Here is an 18359-nt window from a genome sequence, read left to right as displayed (position 1 = left end):
TCTAAAATGGGGTCACTTGTGGGGGGTTTCTACTGTTTAGGCACACCAGGGGCTCTGCAAACGCAACGTGACGCCCGCAGACCATTCCATCAAAGTCTGCATTTCAAAAGTCACTACTTCCCTTCTGAGCCCCGACGTGTGCCCAAACAGTGGTTTACCTCCACACATGGGGTATCAGCGTACTCAGGAGAAACTGAACAACAACTTTTGGGGTCCAATTTCTCCTGTAACCCTTGGGAAAATAAAAAATTCTGGGCTAAATAATTATTTTTGAGGAAAGAAAACGTATTTATTATTTTCACGGCTCTGCATTATAAACTTCTGTGAAGCACTTGGGGGTTCAAAGTGCTCACCACACATCTAGATAAGTTCCTTTCGGGGTCTAGTTTCCAAAATGGGGTCACTTGTGGGGGGTTTCTACTGTTAAGCCACTTCAGGGGCTCTGCAAACGCAACGTGGCGCCCACAGAGCATTCCATCAAAGTGTGCATTTCAAAACGTCACTACTTCACTTCCGAGCCCCGGCATGTGCCCAAACAGTGGTTTACCCCCACATATGGGGTATCAGCGTACTCAGGAGAAACTGGACAACAAATTTTGGGGTCAAATTTCTCCTGATACCCTTGGGAAAATAAAAAATTGCAGGCTAAAAGATCACTTTTGAGAAAATATTTTTTTTTTTTTATTTTCATGGCTCTGCGTTATAAACTTCTGTGAAGCACTTGGGGGTTCAAAGTCCTCACCACACATCTAGATTAGTTCCTTTGGTGGACTAGTTTCCAAAATGGGGTCATATCTGGGGGATCTCCAATGTTTAGGCACACAGGGGCTCTCCAAACGTGACATGGTGTCCGCTAATGATTGGAGCTAATTTTCCATTTAAAAAGCCAAATGGCGTGCCTTCCCTTCCGAGCCCTGCCGTGCGCCCAAACAGTGGTTTACCCCCACATATGGGGTATCAGCGTACTCAGGACAAACTGGACAACAACATTTGGGGTCCAATTTCTCCTATTACCCTTGGCAAAATAGGAAATTCCAGGCTAAAAAATCATTTTTGAGGAAAGAAAAATTATTTTTTATTTTCATGGCTCTGCGTTATAAACTTCTGTGAAGCACCTGGGGGTTTAAAGTGCTCAATATGCATCTAGATAAGTTCCTTGGGGGGTCTAGTTTCTAAAATGGGGTCACTTGTGGGGGAGCTCCAATGTTTAGGCACACAGGGGCTCTCCAAACCCGACATGGTGTCCGCTAACAATTGGAGCTAATTTTCCATTCAAAAAGTCAAAAGGCGCGCCTTCCCTTCCGAGCCCTGCCGTGTGCCCAAACAGTGGTTTACCCCCACATTTGAGGTATCGGCATACTCGGGAGAAATTGCCCAACAAATTTTATGATCCATTTTATCCTATTGCCCATGTGATAATGAAAAAATTGAGGCGAAAATAATTTTTTTGTGAAAAAAAAGTACTTTTTCATTTTTACGGATCAATTTGTGAAGCACCTGGGGGTTCAAAGTGCTCACTATGCATCTAGATAAGTTCCTTGGGGCGTCTAGTTTCCAAAATGGGGTCACTTGTGGGGGAGCTCCAATTTTTAGGCACACGGGGGCTCTCCAAACGTGACATGGTGTCCGCTAAAGAGTGGAGCCAATTTTTGATTCAAAAAGTCAAATGGCGCTCCTTCCCTTCCAAGCCCTGCCGTGCGCCCAAACAGTGGTTTACCCCCACAGCCCATCACCACCCATAATCCCGCCCTCCCACCCCATCACCACCCATAATCCCGCCCTCCCACCCCATCACCACCCATAATCGCGCCCTCCCACCCCATCACCACCCATAATCCCGCCCTCCCACCCCATCACCACCGATAATCCCGCCCCCCACTCCATCAAAACCCATAATCCCACCCTCCCAAACCATCACCACCCATAATCCCGCCTCCCACCCCATCACCACTCATAATCAAGCCCCCTGCCCCATCAAAATTCATAATCCTGCCCCCGCCCGATCACCACCCATAATCCCGCCCCGCGGCCCCATCACCACCCATAATCCCGCCCCGCGGCCCCATCACCACCCATAATCCCGCCCCGCGGCCCCATCACCACCCATAATCCCGCCCCCCGGCCCCATCACCACCCATAATCCCGCCTCCCGGTCCCATCACCACCCATAATCCCTCCCCCCGGCCCCATCACCACCCATAATCCCGCATCCCGCCTCATCACCACCCATAATCCCGCATCCCGCCTCATCACCACCCATAGTTCCACCCCCCGCCAAATCACCATCCATAGTCCCGCCCCATCACCACCCATAATTCCACCCACACATCACTCTCGCTAATCCCATCCCCTGCACAGTAGCTCCACCCAACCATATCACCACACACAATCCCGCCCCCCCCACATCACCACACATAATCCCGCCCCCAACACATCACCATGCATAATCCTGCCCCCTACCACATCACCATGCATAAATAATCCCACCCCCATCACCACGCATAATCCCGCCCCCAACATATCACCACATAATCCCGCCCCCCAACACATCACCACACACAATCCCGCCCCCACCCCATCACCACACATAATCCTGCCCCCAACACATCACCACACATAATCCTGCCCCCCACCCCATTACCACGCATAATCCCGCCCCCACCACATCATCACATATAATCCCGCCTCCCAACACATCACCACAGATAATCCCGCACCCCATTACCTTACAATTCCGCCCCCCCCACATTGCCACACATAATCCCGCCCCCTACCACATTACCACAGATAATCCTACCCTCCACCATATTACCTCACATAATCCCACCCCCCACCACATTACCAAGCATAATCCCGCCCCCCACATTACCACACACAGTACAGCCCCCACCACATCACCACACATAATCCCGCCCCCCACCACATTACCATACATAATCCCGCCCCCACCACATCACCACAAATAATCCCGCCTCCAACATTACCACACATAATCGCGCTCCCCTACCACATTATCACACATAATCCCGCCCCCCCACCACATTACCACACATAATTCTGCCCCCCACCAAATTACCACACATAATCCTGCCCCCCACCACCACACATAATCCTGTCCCCCTACCACATTACCACACATAATCCCGCCCCCCACTACATTACCACACACAATCCCGTCCCCACACATTAAATTGTACTTGGTAGAAGTCAAGGAAAGATCTTTGAAAATGACTATACATTTAATTGTGTTTACAGAGAAATTTTAACTTAATTTATGTTTCGTTATGAAATTTGTTTAGATGCTGGAATGAATAAAAAACGCACATCTTTCTGAATCCAGTTTGTTTTTATTTTACACTGTGAATAAAATGTATTATTAGTATTATTGAGATTTTTAATGATTATTATTGTTATTAACTTCATTTAAAGTTAATTTACCACCTGCGTAACCACTATTGAATGTTGTCATTATTTACTTTAGTTTAATCACCAGCAGCGTTAAATAGCAATGAGCGTGCCGAGCGTTAGATGGCTGGAAACAGCTAGTATTAGGTTAAGGATGAAAACAGTTCAAGTAATTTTTTGTCATTTTGCTATTAGAGCCTATAATGGATATTATGCTTATAGAAAAATTTCTCAAATTATACAAGAATATTTTCCAAACAGGATCATTCCAAAAAATCACCTCAGTAAACATGAAAAATGTTTTTAACACATATAATTCTTATTTGAGTAATTACATATGTGTATTAGTAGTTATTAATAATTGAAGGTGTAGCACAAACCTAGTCATTCTATCTTCATTTAACCAGGATGGTCCCGAAGATGCCATAAGAGGTCAGAAAAAAGGAAAACTATTAGTTCTCCTAGACTAGGGGAAGGTGGAATCCCTCTGTACCTCGTTCGCCGTGGCGTTGGGTATTCTTTGGAATTCTCGGAGCAGGTTCCACCCGTTTCTCAGTGGGGAAGACTGGTCAATCCTATTTCAATTGGGGGAGATTCAAGGCAGAGGTAAAGGTGGTGTCATCTGGTGATCGAAGGGTGTGCATCTTGCCCCCATGGCGCACTTGAAGACAAAAGGGAACCCCCAGCTGTACAAGTCATGTGACCTAAGCATGTCCAGAAGAGGTCTGAGGGCCTTTCTTTTCTGGAGGGTAAAGGTACCTTCACACTGAACGATATCGCTAGCGATCCGTGACGTTGCAGCATCCTGGCTAGCGATATCGTTCAGTTTGACACACAGCAGCGATCAGGATCCTGCTGTGATGTCGTTGGTCGGAGCTAGAAGGCCAGCACTTTATTTCGTCGCTGGACCTCCTGTAGACATCGCTGAATCGGCGTGTGTGACGCCGATTCAGCGATGTCTTCACTGGTATCCTCCCTTAAAGATATGGCAGTAATACACGAGAGTAGATCCCAGAGTTCAGCCAGCACTCCCATCCCCTGTGCAATTGGTCATGAAGTACCATCATCAAGTGTGAGAAGAGTCCCCCGGGTGGGAGATTCCTTGCTAGGTACACAAGCACTTACCCCAACATAGGCTCTACATTGCCCTTCCTTTGTTAATGTCTGAGGAGGGTCGACAGGTAGAGGCAAGCTGCCTATGTGATGCCTTCATAGAGAGTTTCAGCTCTATGTCCTTAGGCTGGCTCTTATTGTTATACGATAAGGCCTCTTGTGACATACCTGGAGACCCTGGGTCTGTACAATAGTTGTCCAAGCGTGCCGCTTCAGGAGAGGGATCCTCATCCCCCTCACGCCAAAATCTTCTGCCGTGTCCATAACCACTATCAGTCTGCTTGCTCCCCCTGGGAGTGAATCTTAAGTTCCTGAAGATGAGTCTTGACAGCCCGAGGTCTGTTGAGAGTTTATTAAAGTTGAGCATGTTTTTTCAAAATTCGGTTCAGATTATGATCAGCGGCGAATATGATTTTTGCAATATTTGAACGTCATTGGAGTCAATTTGAGTAGAAATGAACGAATATGTTCAGAACCGATCAAACTCGGCACGAATAGGGTACCAATATGGCACAAATACGGCAAATTCAGATTTAGCAACCAATTCTGAACATATTTGCTCAAGTCTAGAGCTTAACTCCTTTCTGTATGCAGGCTGTTGCGGGAGGAAGCAGCTTCTGCACAGCTCATGGTGTCAGCGGCAATGTTTTCTTCTCTCTGCAGGACATGGCCTGCAATCTGCCAAGATATAAAAAAAAGCTGGATTCAGGTGGGAGGTCAGTTGTGCTGCCTCAGATGACTTCCCACTTCTCCTGCTACTCATATTTTTTTTTTGAAGATGTTATCTGATTGTTGGTCTGCTGATTCTCAGTGCCACACAGGGAGCAGAGACAAAAGCTGTCTTCATTCCTCCATAGCCAGATCACACCCCCTCAAATACTGTTTATTTTTAAGCCTATGCAAATATACATACAATTGTGTGAAAAAGTCTTTGCCCCCTTTCGGATTTCCTATTCTTTTGCATGTTTGTCACACTTAAATGTTTCAGATCACCAAACAAAATTTAAATATTAGACAAAGAGAACACAAGTAAACACAAAATGCAGTTTTTAAATTAGGTCTTTATTATTAAGGGAAAATGAAATCCAAACCTACAGGGCCCTGTGCGAAAAAGTTATTGCCCCCTAAACCGCCCATTGAAACAGTGTACAAAAATATCAAAAAGGGTAGGGTGCACAACTAGGTACAGATGTAGATAAACAAGCTATGAGGGTGCTACAAAATGCATGGAAGGACAATGAATCATGAGAAAAAGAAAAGGATCAATACATTTGGAATGCGCACACCCAAGTCAAAAGGTATAGAAAGCACAAAAACATGATACCACAAGCAGAGGCATAGCTAAGGGTTCAGCTTTTGCGAACCATCTGAGTGGGCCCCTAACCCTTGATTACAACTATGGTGGCACACTTTAATCATGGGTATAGGGGGAACCTCAGCAGATGATCCTGCTGTAATCGAAACCGGTTTTTACGTACCGGTAATAGGATTTTACAGAGTCCACGACAGCACCCACAACGAGAGAGGGGATCCGCCCACCTTCCGGACCGGAACCTACAGGTTAAAAAGGGGCGGTCCCCCTCGCCCTCCAGTTTGTGTTCCAGAGTACAAGGGATACCGCCAATGCATCAGTACATGACAATATTATCTTAAACACTACTAAATACCACCACCTCTATAGAGTGATCTCTAAGGCACACCTTCCAACAGAGTGCAGGAATAAGTAACTAAATACGGGGGGGAATGTATGGGTGCTGTCGTGGACTCTGTAAAATCCAATTACCGGTACGTAAAAACCGGTTTTCCTATCGCCACGACAGCACCCACAACAAGAGACTTTCAAAGACTATTTAACTGGGAGGGACCACAGCACTAAGTACTGAACGGCCAAACTGTAAGCTGGAATTAGCAGATAGATCAAGGCGATAGTGCTTATAAAAGGTGGAAGGTGATGACCAAGTTGCCGCCTTACATATCATTTCAATGGGGACATCTGCCTTCTCCGCCCAGGATGATGCCATGACCCGAGTGGAGTGCACCCTGATGCCTTCTGGTGGTGTTACTCCCCTGGCAGAATAGGCAAGACATATCGCTTCTCTAATCCATCTAGCGATAGAGTTCTTCGTGACACCAGAACCCTTTTTCTGATTCTGAAAAGAAACAAACAGAGCCCTACTCTGTCTCCAGCTTTGTGTCCTATCCAGGTATTCTAATATCGCCCTCTTTACATCTAGGGTATATTTTTTCTCCTCTTCTGAACCTGGATTTTCATAGAAAGATGGTAAATAAATCTCCTGACTTCTATGAAATTTAGTTGCTACTTTCGGTAAGTATGCGGGATCAGGTTTTAAGACAATCTTATCCTGGAGAATTATCAAATAGGGAGGATCTACTGATAACGCATGTATATCACTGACTCTCCTGGCAGATGTTAATGCTAAGAGTAGAGCTGTTTTTAAGGTTAAATGTTTTATTGAAATAGAGTCTAATGGCTCGAACGGAGGTTCAGTCAACACCTCAAGCACCAAATTTAAATCCCAAGGGGGTATTCTTACAATATGGATTGGGTTAGAACGCCGACATGCCTTAATAAATCTAGCAACCCATCTATTACCAGCTATATCACTGTTATACAGAGCTCCCAAGGCTGAAACATGAACTCTTAGAGTGTTGACTGCTAAACCCAATTCCCAGCCTTTCTGAAGGAATTCTAAAATAGCTGAAATCGGAGCCTTATCTCCTAATGGTTGCTGATAAAACATAAGGAATTTTTTCCAAATTTGTGTAGATCTTTGTAGTGACCTCCTTCCTACTTTTCAATAAGGTAGCTATTAAAGCATTAGAGAACCCCCTCTCCTTCAGAAGCTCCCTCTCAAGTTCCAAGCCGTTAAGTGAAGAGTCTCCAAATTTGGATGATGAAATGGACCTTGAGAGAGGAGTTCCGGAACCACTGGCAACACCCAGGGATCGGACACAGACATTGTCCTGAGGAGAGAGAACCAAGGCCTCCTGGGCCAGAAGGGGGCGATTAAGATCACTCTGGCTCTTTCCTCCCAGATTTTCCTGAGAACTATCGGAATCAGACACATTGGGGGAAAGGCATATGCCAGCTGGAAGTCCCAACGGACACGAAGGGAATCCACTATAAATGGTTGGTCTGCTATCTGTAAAGATGCGAACCTTCTGACCTTCCTGTTCTTCCTCGTAGCAAACAGATCTATTGTCGGCAACCCCCACAGATTGACTATCTGATCGAATATCTGTTGGTTTAGGGACCACTCTCCCTGACGAAGGGAATGGCGACTGAGGTAGTCCGCCTCTATATTGAGTTCCCCTTTTATATGAACTGCCGACAGGGATTGTAAGTGTTTCTCGGCCAGAGACAATATCTGTGCTGTAGTGGTCATCAGGGAACGAGACCTTGTCCCCCCCTGATGATTGATGTAGGCTACCACAGTCATATTGTCTGTTTGTATCTGTACATGTGAATTCCTCAGGGATGGTAATAAGCAAAGAAGAGCCTGTTTGACTGCAGCAAGCTCTCTTAGATTTGAGGAATTCTGGGACTCTTGAATCGACCATCGCCCTTGGGTTAGAATGTCTCCCATATGGGCTCCCCAACCGAACGGACTGGCATCTGTTGTAATTATGTTGTCCGGAGTGATGGTCCAGAGAACTCCTTTTGACAAATGTGCCAGATTGAGCCACCATCTCAGATCGTGAAGAGTGGCGGGTGATAGACTGAACTTTCTGCTCAGAGCACCGTGAAGATCTTTTTCTGCTTGAAGAACCTCGTATTGAAGCATTCGGGTATGAGCCTGAGCCCATCTCACCGCCGAAATACACGCAGTCAAAGATCCCAGTAGAGACATTGCGTCTCTTAAACTTAAGTTTGGAACTTCTCTTACGGCCGTGATCCTTTGAATGATCTTCTGCTTCTTCTCTTCTGGTAGGAAGGATGACTGATCTTCTGAGTCTAGAAGAACTCCTAGGAACATCTGACGTCTTGTGGGTTCCAGTTTTGACTTTTCCCAGTTGATAATCCATCCGAGTTCCTGTAGGGATGATATTATGGCATTTACCCTAGACGTACACTGAGCAATTGAATTTCCGACTATCAAAAAATCATCTAGATAAGGCACTACTAGGGTTTCCTTTTCCCTGATATGGGCCATTACTTCCGAAACAACCTTCGTAAAAACTCTAGGTGCCATGGACAGGCCAAAGGGCACTGCCAAAAATTGAAAATGTTTAATCTGATGGTTTACCCATACTGCCATCCTGAGGAATTGCTGGTGATTTCTGTGAACTGGAAGATGGTAGTACGCATCTTTTAGATCCAAGACCGACATGTAGCACCTAGGAAACAAAAGCTTAGTTGTTGATTTAATGGATTCCATCTTAAAAGCGTGGTACTGAAGATTTTCAATTTTCGTAAATTTATGATAGTCCTAAAGGACCCATCAGGTTTAGAGATTAAGAATAGCGGAGAATAAAAGCCCGTCTTCTCCTGATGTTTTGGTACTTCTTCAATAACTCGCTTTGTAAGCAATTGTTGAATCTCTAATTCCAAGGCCTGTTGTTGGGCCGGAGTGTCCAGTGATGTTATAACAAAATGTTTTGGGGGAGTTCTCAAAAATTCTAATTTTAATCCTGACTCGACTACTCCCATTATCCAGGCACTAGAAGTTATCCTTTTCCATTCTGCTGAGAAGAACCGTAGTCTTCCCCCTACTGGTAGATCTGTTCTATCTGTAATTACGTCTACGTCTTGAGAAAGAGGAAGGATTTTTATAGTATCCACCTTTCTTCTTTTGGTCCGACGTCTCCCAGTCACGATTATATCCCTGCTGGTCTGACTGGAATTTTCTGAAGGGCATGCGTCTCCGGAAGGCATTCCTAAAAGTAGGATTAAATGTTTTAGGAAAACCCTTCTTTCTGTCTTCTGCCTTTGCAAGGATGTCATCCAGCACCGGACCGAATAGGTACTCACCCCTACACGGAATGGAGCATAACTTGGCTTTTGCCCGAGCATCCCCCTTCCAGGTCTTTAGCCAAAGTGCCCGTCGGGCTGCATTTGAGAGACCCGCCGATCTTGCAGCCAATTTCAGGGAATCAATCGAGGCATCCGCTAGATAAGCCGCTCCTCTAGCTGTCGGTGTTCGGCGTCTCCTGTGGAAGACATGTTGCCGCACACCACTCACCAAGCGCTGCCTTCTTTTCAAAGGTCCCACGCTCCTCCTCCCGGCCTCCTCCGGAAGTCGTTGGTTCACTTCCGGGTCATAAGCGCCGACCTGCTCCCGCAGCGTCGCGCGCGTGTGGACGACCCAGGGCGGCGTGCCTTTCCCCGGGAACGCCACTTCTAACGCTTGACCATGCCGCTCCTTGCCAGACGAGGGGGGAAGCTGACACAGGACTTCCCCCGACGCTGCTTCCGGGCCCCCGACTCTGCCGTTCTCCCTGGACACCGCACAGAGGCTTGGCGGACCCGGGTAGGTGAACGAGACCTGTAGGCTCCCGCCGTCCGGACAGGAACCCAAACTGGAGGGCGAGGGGGACCGCCCCTTTTTAACCTGTAGGTTCCTGTCCGGAAGGTGGGCGGATCCCCTCTCTCGTTGTGGGTGCTGTCGTGGCGATAGGAAAAATGTATAATGGCCCCCGCATTAGCCCCCACGTTGTATCTCCCTTGGATTCTGGTCTCTGTCCCATTCTGTGGGCTGCAAATTGCAGAAAATAAAAACAACCAGTAAATGTGTATAGAGTCCACCATATGGGAATAGGTCACTGAATGAATCCAGGTAACCCTAAAAGGAATACTCTTGTCTGGACAAGACCCTAAAGAGGTGAATGGAAAGAAAGAGGAAAGCAGAAGAAAGGGGGGGGGGGAGGGGAGTAAAATATCACACAATGAAAGAAGAAAGTGCGCCCCCCTGTATGTCATCTCTTCTTTTTTTCCCTTCTCCCCATTTGCGGGCCATGTTATTCAGACTGAGTATACATATGCATCTATATGTGATTGTGATTATCTATACTCACCTACTGCCTGTTCCCATTTTTATTCTATTTGGCTTTTCATCAAATATATTTACATATACTTTATGGGGAATTTTATTGTTTATATAAATGGCATTTTCATGTTTGTTACCTTGTATTTACTGATATGAGATGAGACACATTGGACTGATAGGACCCTGACCCCAGCTACAGGACCACATTACAAGAGATAGAGAGATGCTGAGAGAGACAGACAGAGAGCGACTGAGAGACAGACAGAGAGACTGAGTCAGAAAGACAGAGAGAGCGAGACAGAGACCGAGACTGAGAGATAAAGAGACAGAGTCAGAGAGAGACTGACAAAGAGACAGAACGAGACAGAGAGACTAAGGGTACCGTTACACTATACGATTTACCTACGATCACGATCAGCGATACGACCTGGCCGTGATCGTTGGTAAGTCGTTGTGTGGTCGCTGGAGAGCTGTCACACAGACAGCTGTCCAGCGACAAACGATGCCGAGGTCCCCGGGTAACCAGGGTAAACATCGGGTTACTAAGCGCAGGGCCGCGCTTAGTAACCCGATGTTTACCCTGGTTACCAGCGTAAAAAAAACCAAACAGTACATACTTACATTCCGGTGTCTGTCCCTTGCCGTCTGCTTCCCGCACTGACTGACTACCGGCCGTAAAGTGAAAGCACAGCACAGCGCGCTGTGCTCTGCTTTCACTTTACGGCCGGCAGTCAGTCAGTGCGGGAAGCAGACGGCAAGGGACCTGACGGACACCGGAATGTGAGTATGTAGTGTTTGTTTTTTTTACATTTACGATGGTAACCAGGATAAACATCGGGTTACTAAGCGCGACCCTGCGCTTAGTAACTCGATGTTTACCCTGGTTACAAGCGAACGCATCGCTGGATCGGTGTCACACACACTGATCCAGCGATGACAGCGGGAGATCCAGCGACGAAAGAATGTTCCAAACGATCTGCTACGACGTACGATTCTCAGCAGGGTCCCTGATCGCTGCTGCGTGTCAGACACAGCGATATCGTATGGATAACGCTGGAACGTCACGGATCGTACCGTCGTAGCGACAAAAGTGCCACTGTGTGACGGTACCCTAACAGAGACAGAGAGAGACTGACAGAGACTGAGATCGAGACAGAGCAAGACAGAGAGAGAGCGAGACAAACAGAGAGAGTGAGACAGACTGAGACAGAGAGACTGCCAGAGACAGACAGAGACTGAGAGCGAGACAGAGAGACTAAGACAGAGACAAACAGAGAGAGCGCGAGACTGCGAGAGAGAGACTGTCTCTCAGGGTCAGAGACTCAGAAAGAGTGAGAGAGCGAGACAGAGAGAGCGAGACAGAGAGAGCGAGACAGAGAGAGCGAGACAGAGAGAGCGAGACAGAGAGAGCGAGACAGAGAGAGCGAGACAGAGCGCGAGACAGAGCGCGAGACAGAGCGCGAGACAGAGCGCGAGACAGAGCGCGAGACAGACAGAGCGAAACAGCGAGAAAGAGCGAGAGAGACAGAGAGAGAGCACGAGAGACAAGAGAGAGCGAGACAGAGAGAGCGAGACAGAGAGCATGATTGAGAGAGCGAGAGAGACAGAGAAAGCGAGATTGAGAGAGACTGACAGAGAGAGAGGGAGACTGACAGAGACAGAGCAAAACGGATGCAAGAAACCTCAGGGACATATCGGGGGGGAACCGTATCCTGTCTCCTCCTTACTGCACAGTGCAGTCACCTCCAGCCCCCTGCAGCCTGAGCTCCTACGTCGTCCTATCTCCTGCCCTGCTCCTGTGTGCAGGACTCAGGGAGGGAAGAAGAAGCAGCGTCCTGAAGTCTCTTCAGCAGACACCACACAGCCGGCAATGTGTGCGTGTCTGCAGTATGCTCTGCTGGAGGCAGCAGGTACAGTGCCGGCACCCAGCGTCCCGGGGTACATGCTCCTCTACAGACCAGACCACAGCAGTGCAGGGAGATTCTGTCCCTGCTCTACCCAGAGCTCAACTATATTGGCGTGCACAGCAGGCGTTAAAGGTAGCGTAGCTCCAAGTGGGCCCCCTCTGAGCTCCGGGCCCGGGGCGACCGCACCCTCTGCCCCCCCCTGGTAGCTACGCTACTGACCACAAGGCACTGTGAGAAATGCAGCAAACAGGAGAAAAAAGGGTTATAAAACAACATGAGTAATCATCATAAGCAAGCATGATAACCATCAGGATAATTATATACAATATGTAAAACAAAAAGTGGAGGACATGCACTACCAAGAGACCAAATGTGGGCGTCCCCACAGGACCTTCTCCTGAGGAAGCTGTGCCTGCAGAGATACGCATGGGGCCTCCCCACACCCGTTCCGATACCACTTGCGTCTGCAATCCTTCCTTGGATCCATACAGGCCCTTCCCATCTCAAGGAGACATGTCAGGTGTCTGAACACCCCTTCTTGCTGCCACATATGGGTGTTATTTTGCACGTAGTCCCGGGGTCCTCATACACCTTCTCCTTTGAGCTGACTGAACCAGGGACCTTATTTTCTGCCCATTTCCAGCACTGGGTTGCTTCGTGCTATATGGGCTTTACCTGTCTTGGGTTCTCTTATCTGTGGGAATGCCCACATTTGATCTCTTGGTAATGCATGTTCTCCACTTTTTGGGTGCACACGTTGCGGATTTTGCTGCGGATCTGCAGCGGATTGGCCGCTGCGGATTTGCAGTAGTTTTCCCTGAGTTTATAGTACCATGTAAGCCTATGGAAAACAAAATCCACAGTGCACATGCTGCGGAAAAAAACGAGCAGAAACGTAGCGTTGTTTATTCCGCAGCATGTCAATTCTTTGTGCGGATTCCGCAGCAGTTTACACCTGCTCCATAATAGGAATCCACAGGTGTAAAACCGCAGGTGAGATCCACACAAAATATCTCGGTAATTCCGCAGTGCGGTTTACCTGCGGAATTACCAAAATCAGTACGGAAAAATCCGCACCACTTTCCGCAACGTGTGCACGTGGCCTTTGTCTTACATATGATATAAATATCCTGATGGTTATCGTACATACCTATGAAGATTACTCATGTTGCTTTATAACCCTTTCTCTCCTGTTTGCTGGACCTTTGTCAGGGCCCTGTGGTATCATGTGTGATGGTCATTGTCTATATTGGTGGTACCTTATGCATATTGTTTGCTCCATAGCTTCCATTCATACAGGGGTGTTGCCATTTCATTTTTTGTACTTTGGTGTTAATAAAATTGCTTTCTATACCTGTTGACTTAAGTGTGCCCATTCCATATGTATTGATCCTTTTGTTTTTCTCATGTCAAACAGTATACAAACCCTTTTTCATACAAATGTAGTTACGGTATATAGGTTGAAAAAAAAAAAAAAATACACTGATCCCATCAAGTTCAGCCCTTCTCCACCAGTTACACATTCAATCGCTAGATGATTTATAACCCACAATGCCATTTGTTAAGAAATCATCCAGCTCTTTTTTTAAATGTTGTTATAATGTCTGCCCTTACTACCTCCTGTGGTCGGCATTTCACAGTCTGACTGCTCTAACTGTACAGAAACTTCCGATTTAGCTGATGGAATGGACTTTCCAGCACATGTAATGAATGCTCCCTGGTGTTTTGTAAGGTGTTTGAAAGGAAGAAGCCAGGTGTGGCGTCATAACCCAAGTGCAGTGCGATTACCGCGAGCACTGCAACAGTGGAGATGGAGAAATTAGTTTCTCCGTCTCCTCTGCAGTTGTGCTCCAATTCTCTGATGTGAGAGGATCGGATCACGGTGCACTAACGCTCCCAGCAGAGCAGGAGCTGAGGGTCATTAGTATATCACATCCGATGTGATACGCTAATGTGACTCTGGCCTTAAATGGCTGTTCCAAGACCTGCATACATCCCACAACATACCTGGTAGTACTGTCCATGGTGCACTTATTAAATTGGGATAAACCGTACATTTAATAGCAAAAGAAACAAACTTACATCCCAGCCACAAGCCTATAAAGCAGTGCTGAAGAATCTGCTGAAAGTGAAGATATGCCTGGCAAACAGAAGAAAATGCAAGTAACAACAGAAGAGAAATCCAACCCAATCTTTATTGGACATGTTGTCTATTACAAAAGAAAAATACATATAACACTTTGCTCCAAACGGTTTGTCCCTTTTTAGAGCATTTACTTTGATCCAGTAGACAGGAGGGCAATAAGGCCGGAAGAAACACTTATGGACAGGATGTAGTTTCTGGAATAGAGAATTAAGGAAAACTAAAGGAGATCAAAACAGATGATGAAAGACCAAATACAAAAATGAAATAACAAAACTGTTAACACAACAACTACATGCATTACAATGAAACCCTGCAAAGTGTCCTGGATGAAGCTGCACCTCCTATACATAGAACAACTCGGCACAGACAGCAACAACCGTGGCACACGCTGCAAACACGTTTCCTGCAGCGGTGCTCCAGGTGCGCAGAACGTCTGTGGAGAAAATCTAATCTACCCGAAGATTTCATTCATTATAAGTTCATGCTAAAAACATACAATTCTGCCCTTCACCTCTCCAAACAAACCTATTTCAACACCCTGATCACCTCCCTGTCCAATAACCCTAAACGTCTCTTTGACACGTTCCAGTCCCTACTCAACCCAAGAGTGCAGGCCCCAACCACGGATCTCCGCGCTGACGATCTGGCCAATTACTTCAAAGAAAAAATTGACCACATTCGACAGGAAATCATCTCCCAATCTCTTCATACCATGCACTGTCCTCCCTCCCCCACTGCATCTAGTTCACTCGCTGACTTTGAACCAGTTACAGAAGAAGTAGTAATGAGGCTCCTTGCTTCTTCTCGCCCAACCACTTGCACCAGTGACCCCATTCCGTCACATCTCCTCCAGTCCCTTTCCCCAGCTGTCACCTCTCACCTAACAAAAATATTCAACCTCTCTCTCACTTCCGGTATTTTTCCCTCCTCATTTAAGCATGCCATCATACATCCATTACTTAAAAAACCATCCCTCGATCAAAACGTTGCCGCTAATTATAGACCTGTCTCTAATCTTCCCTTCATCTCCAAACATCTCGAACGCCTGGTCCACTCCCGTCTTACCCGCTATCTCTCAGATAACTCTCTTCTCGACCCTCTTCAATCTGGTTTCCGCTCTTTACACTCTACTGAACGTGCCCTCACTAAAGTCTCCAACGACCTACTAACAGCTAAATCTAATGGTCACTACTCCATGCTAATTCTCTTGGATCTCTCCGCAGCATTCAACACTGTGGATCATCAGATCCTCCTCGCTATGCTCCGCTCTGTCGGCCTCAAGGACACCGTTCTCTCCTGGTTCTCCTCATATCTCTCTGACCGCTCCTTCACTGTTTCTTTTGCTGGTTCCTCCTCCTCTCACCTTCCCCTTACTGTTAGGGTTCCTGAAGGATCAGTCCTAGGCCCCCTCCTCTTCTCTTTGTATACTGCCCCTATTGGACAAACAATCAGTAGATTTGGGTTCCAGTACCATCTCTATGCTGACGACACCCAATTATACACCACTTCTCCTTTTATCACGCCTGCCTTTTTAGAAAACACCAGTGATTGTCTTAGCGCTGTCTCTAACATCATGTCCTCCCTCTATTTGAAACTGAACCTGTCAAAAACTGAACTCATCGTGTTCTCTCCCTCTACTAACCTACCTTTGCCTGACATTGCCATCTCCGTGTGCGGTTCCACCATTACTCCAAAGCAACTTGCCCGCTGCCTTGGGGTCATACTTGATTCCGAGCTTTCATTCACCTCCCACATCCGATCACTGGCTCGCTCTACTTATCTGCATCTCAAAAACATTTCTAGAATTCGCCCTTTTCTTACTTTCGACTCTGCAAAAACGCTTACGGTTTCACTTGTTTATTCTTGTCTGGACTATTGTAACTCTCTACTAATCGGCCTCCCTCCTACCAAACTCTCCCCGCTCCAATCTGTCCTGAATGCTGCTGCCAGGATTATATTCCTCACCAACCGTTACACCGATGCCTCTACCTTGTGTCAGTCATTACACTGGCTACCCATCCACTCCAGAATCCATTACAAAACTATTACCCTCATCCACAAAGCGCTCCATGGCTCAGCACCACCCTACATCTCCTCTCTGGTCTCAGTCTACCACCCTACCCGTGCCCTCCGCTCTGCTAATGACCTCAGGTTAGCATCCTCAATAATCAGAACCTCCCACTCCCGTCTCCAAGACTTTACACGTGCTGCGCCGATTCTTTGGAATGCACTACCTAGGTTAATACGATTAATCCCCAATCCCCACAGTTTTAAGCGCGCCCTAAAAACTCATTTGTTCAGATTGGCCTACCATCTCAACGCATTAACCTAACTATCCCTGTGTGGCCTTATAATAAAAAAAAAAAAAACATTCAGGTTCCTCGCATCATGTTCTCATACACTTTATGCAGTTAATAGCACTCTGTGTCTGTACTGCTACATACTTAGGCAGTTAACTGGTTCATGCAGCTTTACATGAACACCATAACTAAAGCAAATGTTACCATCCACCTCTCGTGTCTCCCCTTTTCCTCATAGTTTGTAAGCTTGTGAGCAGGGCCCTCATTCCTCTTGGTATCTATTTTGAACTGTGATTTCTGTTATGCTGTAATGTCTATTGTCTGTACAAGTCCCCTCTATAAATTATAAAGCGCTGTGGAATGTGTTGGTGCTATATAAATAAAATTATTATTATTATTATTATTATTATACATAGTAACTTGACCACTTTAAACCAATATCACATATGTGATCATATATGGAAAAAGGGCTCAGATACACGTGGCAGATACCAGCTGTATTAAATAGCCAGCATCTGTCTCTATTAGACGCAGCCAGAGATGAGCTCTGGCTGCTGCTCTTAACCATTTAAACACTGCTGCCTGCGCTTACCGTCTCTCATAGGCCCATGTGACATGGCTGCGGGGCACCAATGAATTACTATGGTAGCTGGGGGCCTGCTGAAGGCCATCGCCGCCATATTGTGCTCTTCTGAAGCTCAGCTGTATGCGAGGCCGATATTTATACTATATGGTGCCTTACTGCAGTATATAGTGTAAGCAATCAGATTGGTGGACTAAACAATAAAGTAATATATACAGTACAGACCAAAAGTTTGGACACACCTTCTCATTCAAGGATTTTTCTGTATTTTCATGACTGTGAAAAATTGTACATTCACACTGAAGGCATCAAAACTATGAATTAACACATGTGGAATTATATACTTAACAAAAAAGTGTGAAACAACTGAAAATATGTCTTATATTCTAGGTTCTTCAAAGTAGCCACCTTTTGCTTTGATGACTGCTTTGCACACTCTTGGCATTCTCTTGATGAGCTTCAAGAGGTAGTCACCGGGAATGGTCTTCCAACAATCTTGAAGGAGTTCCCAGAGATGCTTAGAACTTGTTGGCCTTTTGCCTTCACTATGCGGTCCAGCTCACCCCAAACCATCTCGATTGGGTTCAGGTCTGGTGACTGTGGAGGCCAGGTCATCTGGTGTAGCACCCCATCACTCTCCTCCTTGGTCAAATAGCCCTTACACAGCCTGGAGGTGTGTTTGGGGTCATTGTCCTGTTGAAAAATAAATGATGGTCCAACTAAATGCAAACCGGATAGAATAGCATGCCGCTGCAAGATGCTGTGGTAGCCATGCTGGTTCAGTATGCCTTCAATTTTGAATAAATCCCCAACAGTGTCGCCAGAAAAGCAACCCCACACGTCCTCCTCCATGCTTCATGGTGGCAACAAGCAGAAGAGACTTGTTTGGGCTAAAGA

At 46.5% G+C, this 18359-nt stretch overlaps 1 protein-coding gene across 1 annotated transcript in view; it reads right to left on the bottom strand.

Annotated features, from left to right (window-relative positions):
- Positions 1 to 14609: 14609 nt before the first annotated feature.
- Positions 14610 to 18359, bottom strand: part of SSR3 (signal sequence receptor subunit 3) — a 29501-nt gene continuing 25751 nt past the window's right edge. The window contains exon 5 of the mRNA XM_069727452.1: positions 14610 to 14773. Within this exon, the coding sequence (XP_069583553.1) occupies positions 14707 to 14773 (67 nt within the window). The 3' untranslated portion in view covers positions 14610 to 14706. The remainder of the gene's footprint in view (positions 14774 to 18359) is intronic.

This window comes from Ranitomeya imitator, chromosome 5 (assembly GCF_032444005.1).
Source record: "Ranitomeya imitator isolate aRanImi1 chromosome 5, aRanImi1.pri, whole genome shotgun sequence".
Taxonomy (NCBI): domain Eukaryota; kingdom Metazoa; phylum Chordata; class Amphibia; order Anura; family Dendrobatidae; genus Ranitomeya; species Ranitomeya imitator.
This window is presented reverse-complemented; position numbering and strand designations above follow the sequence as displayed.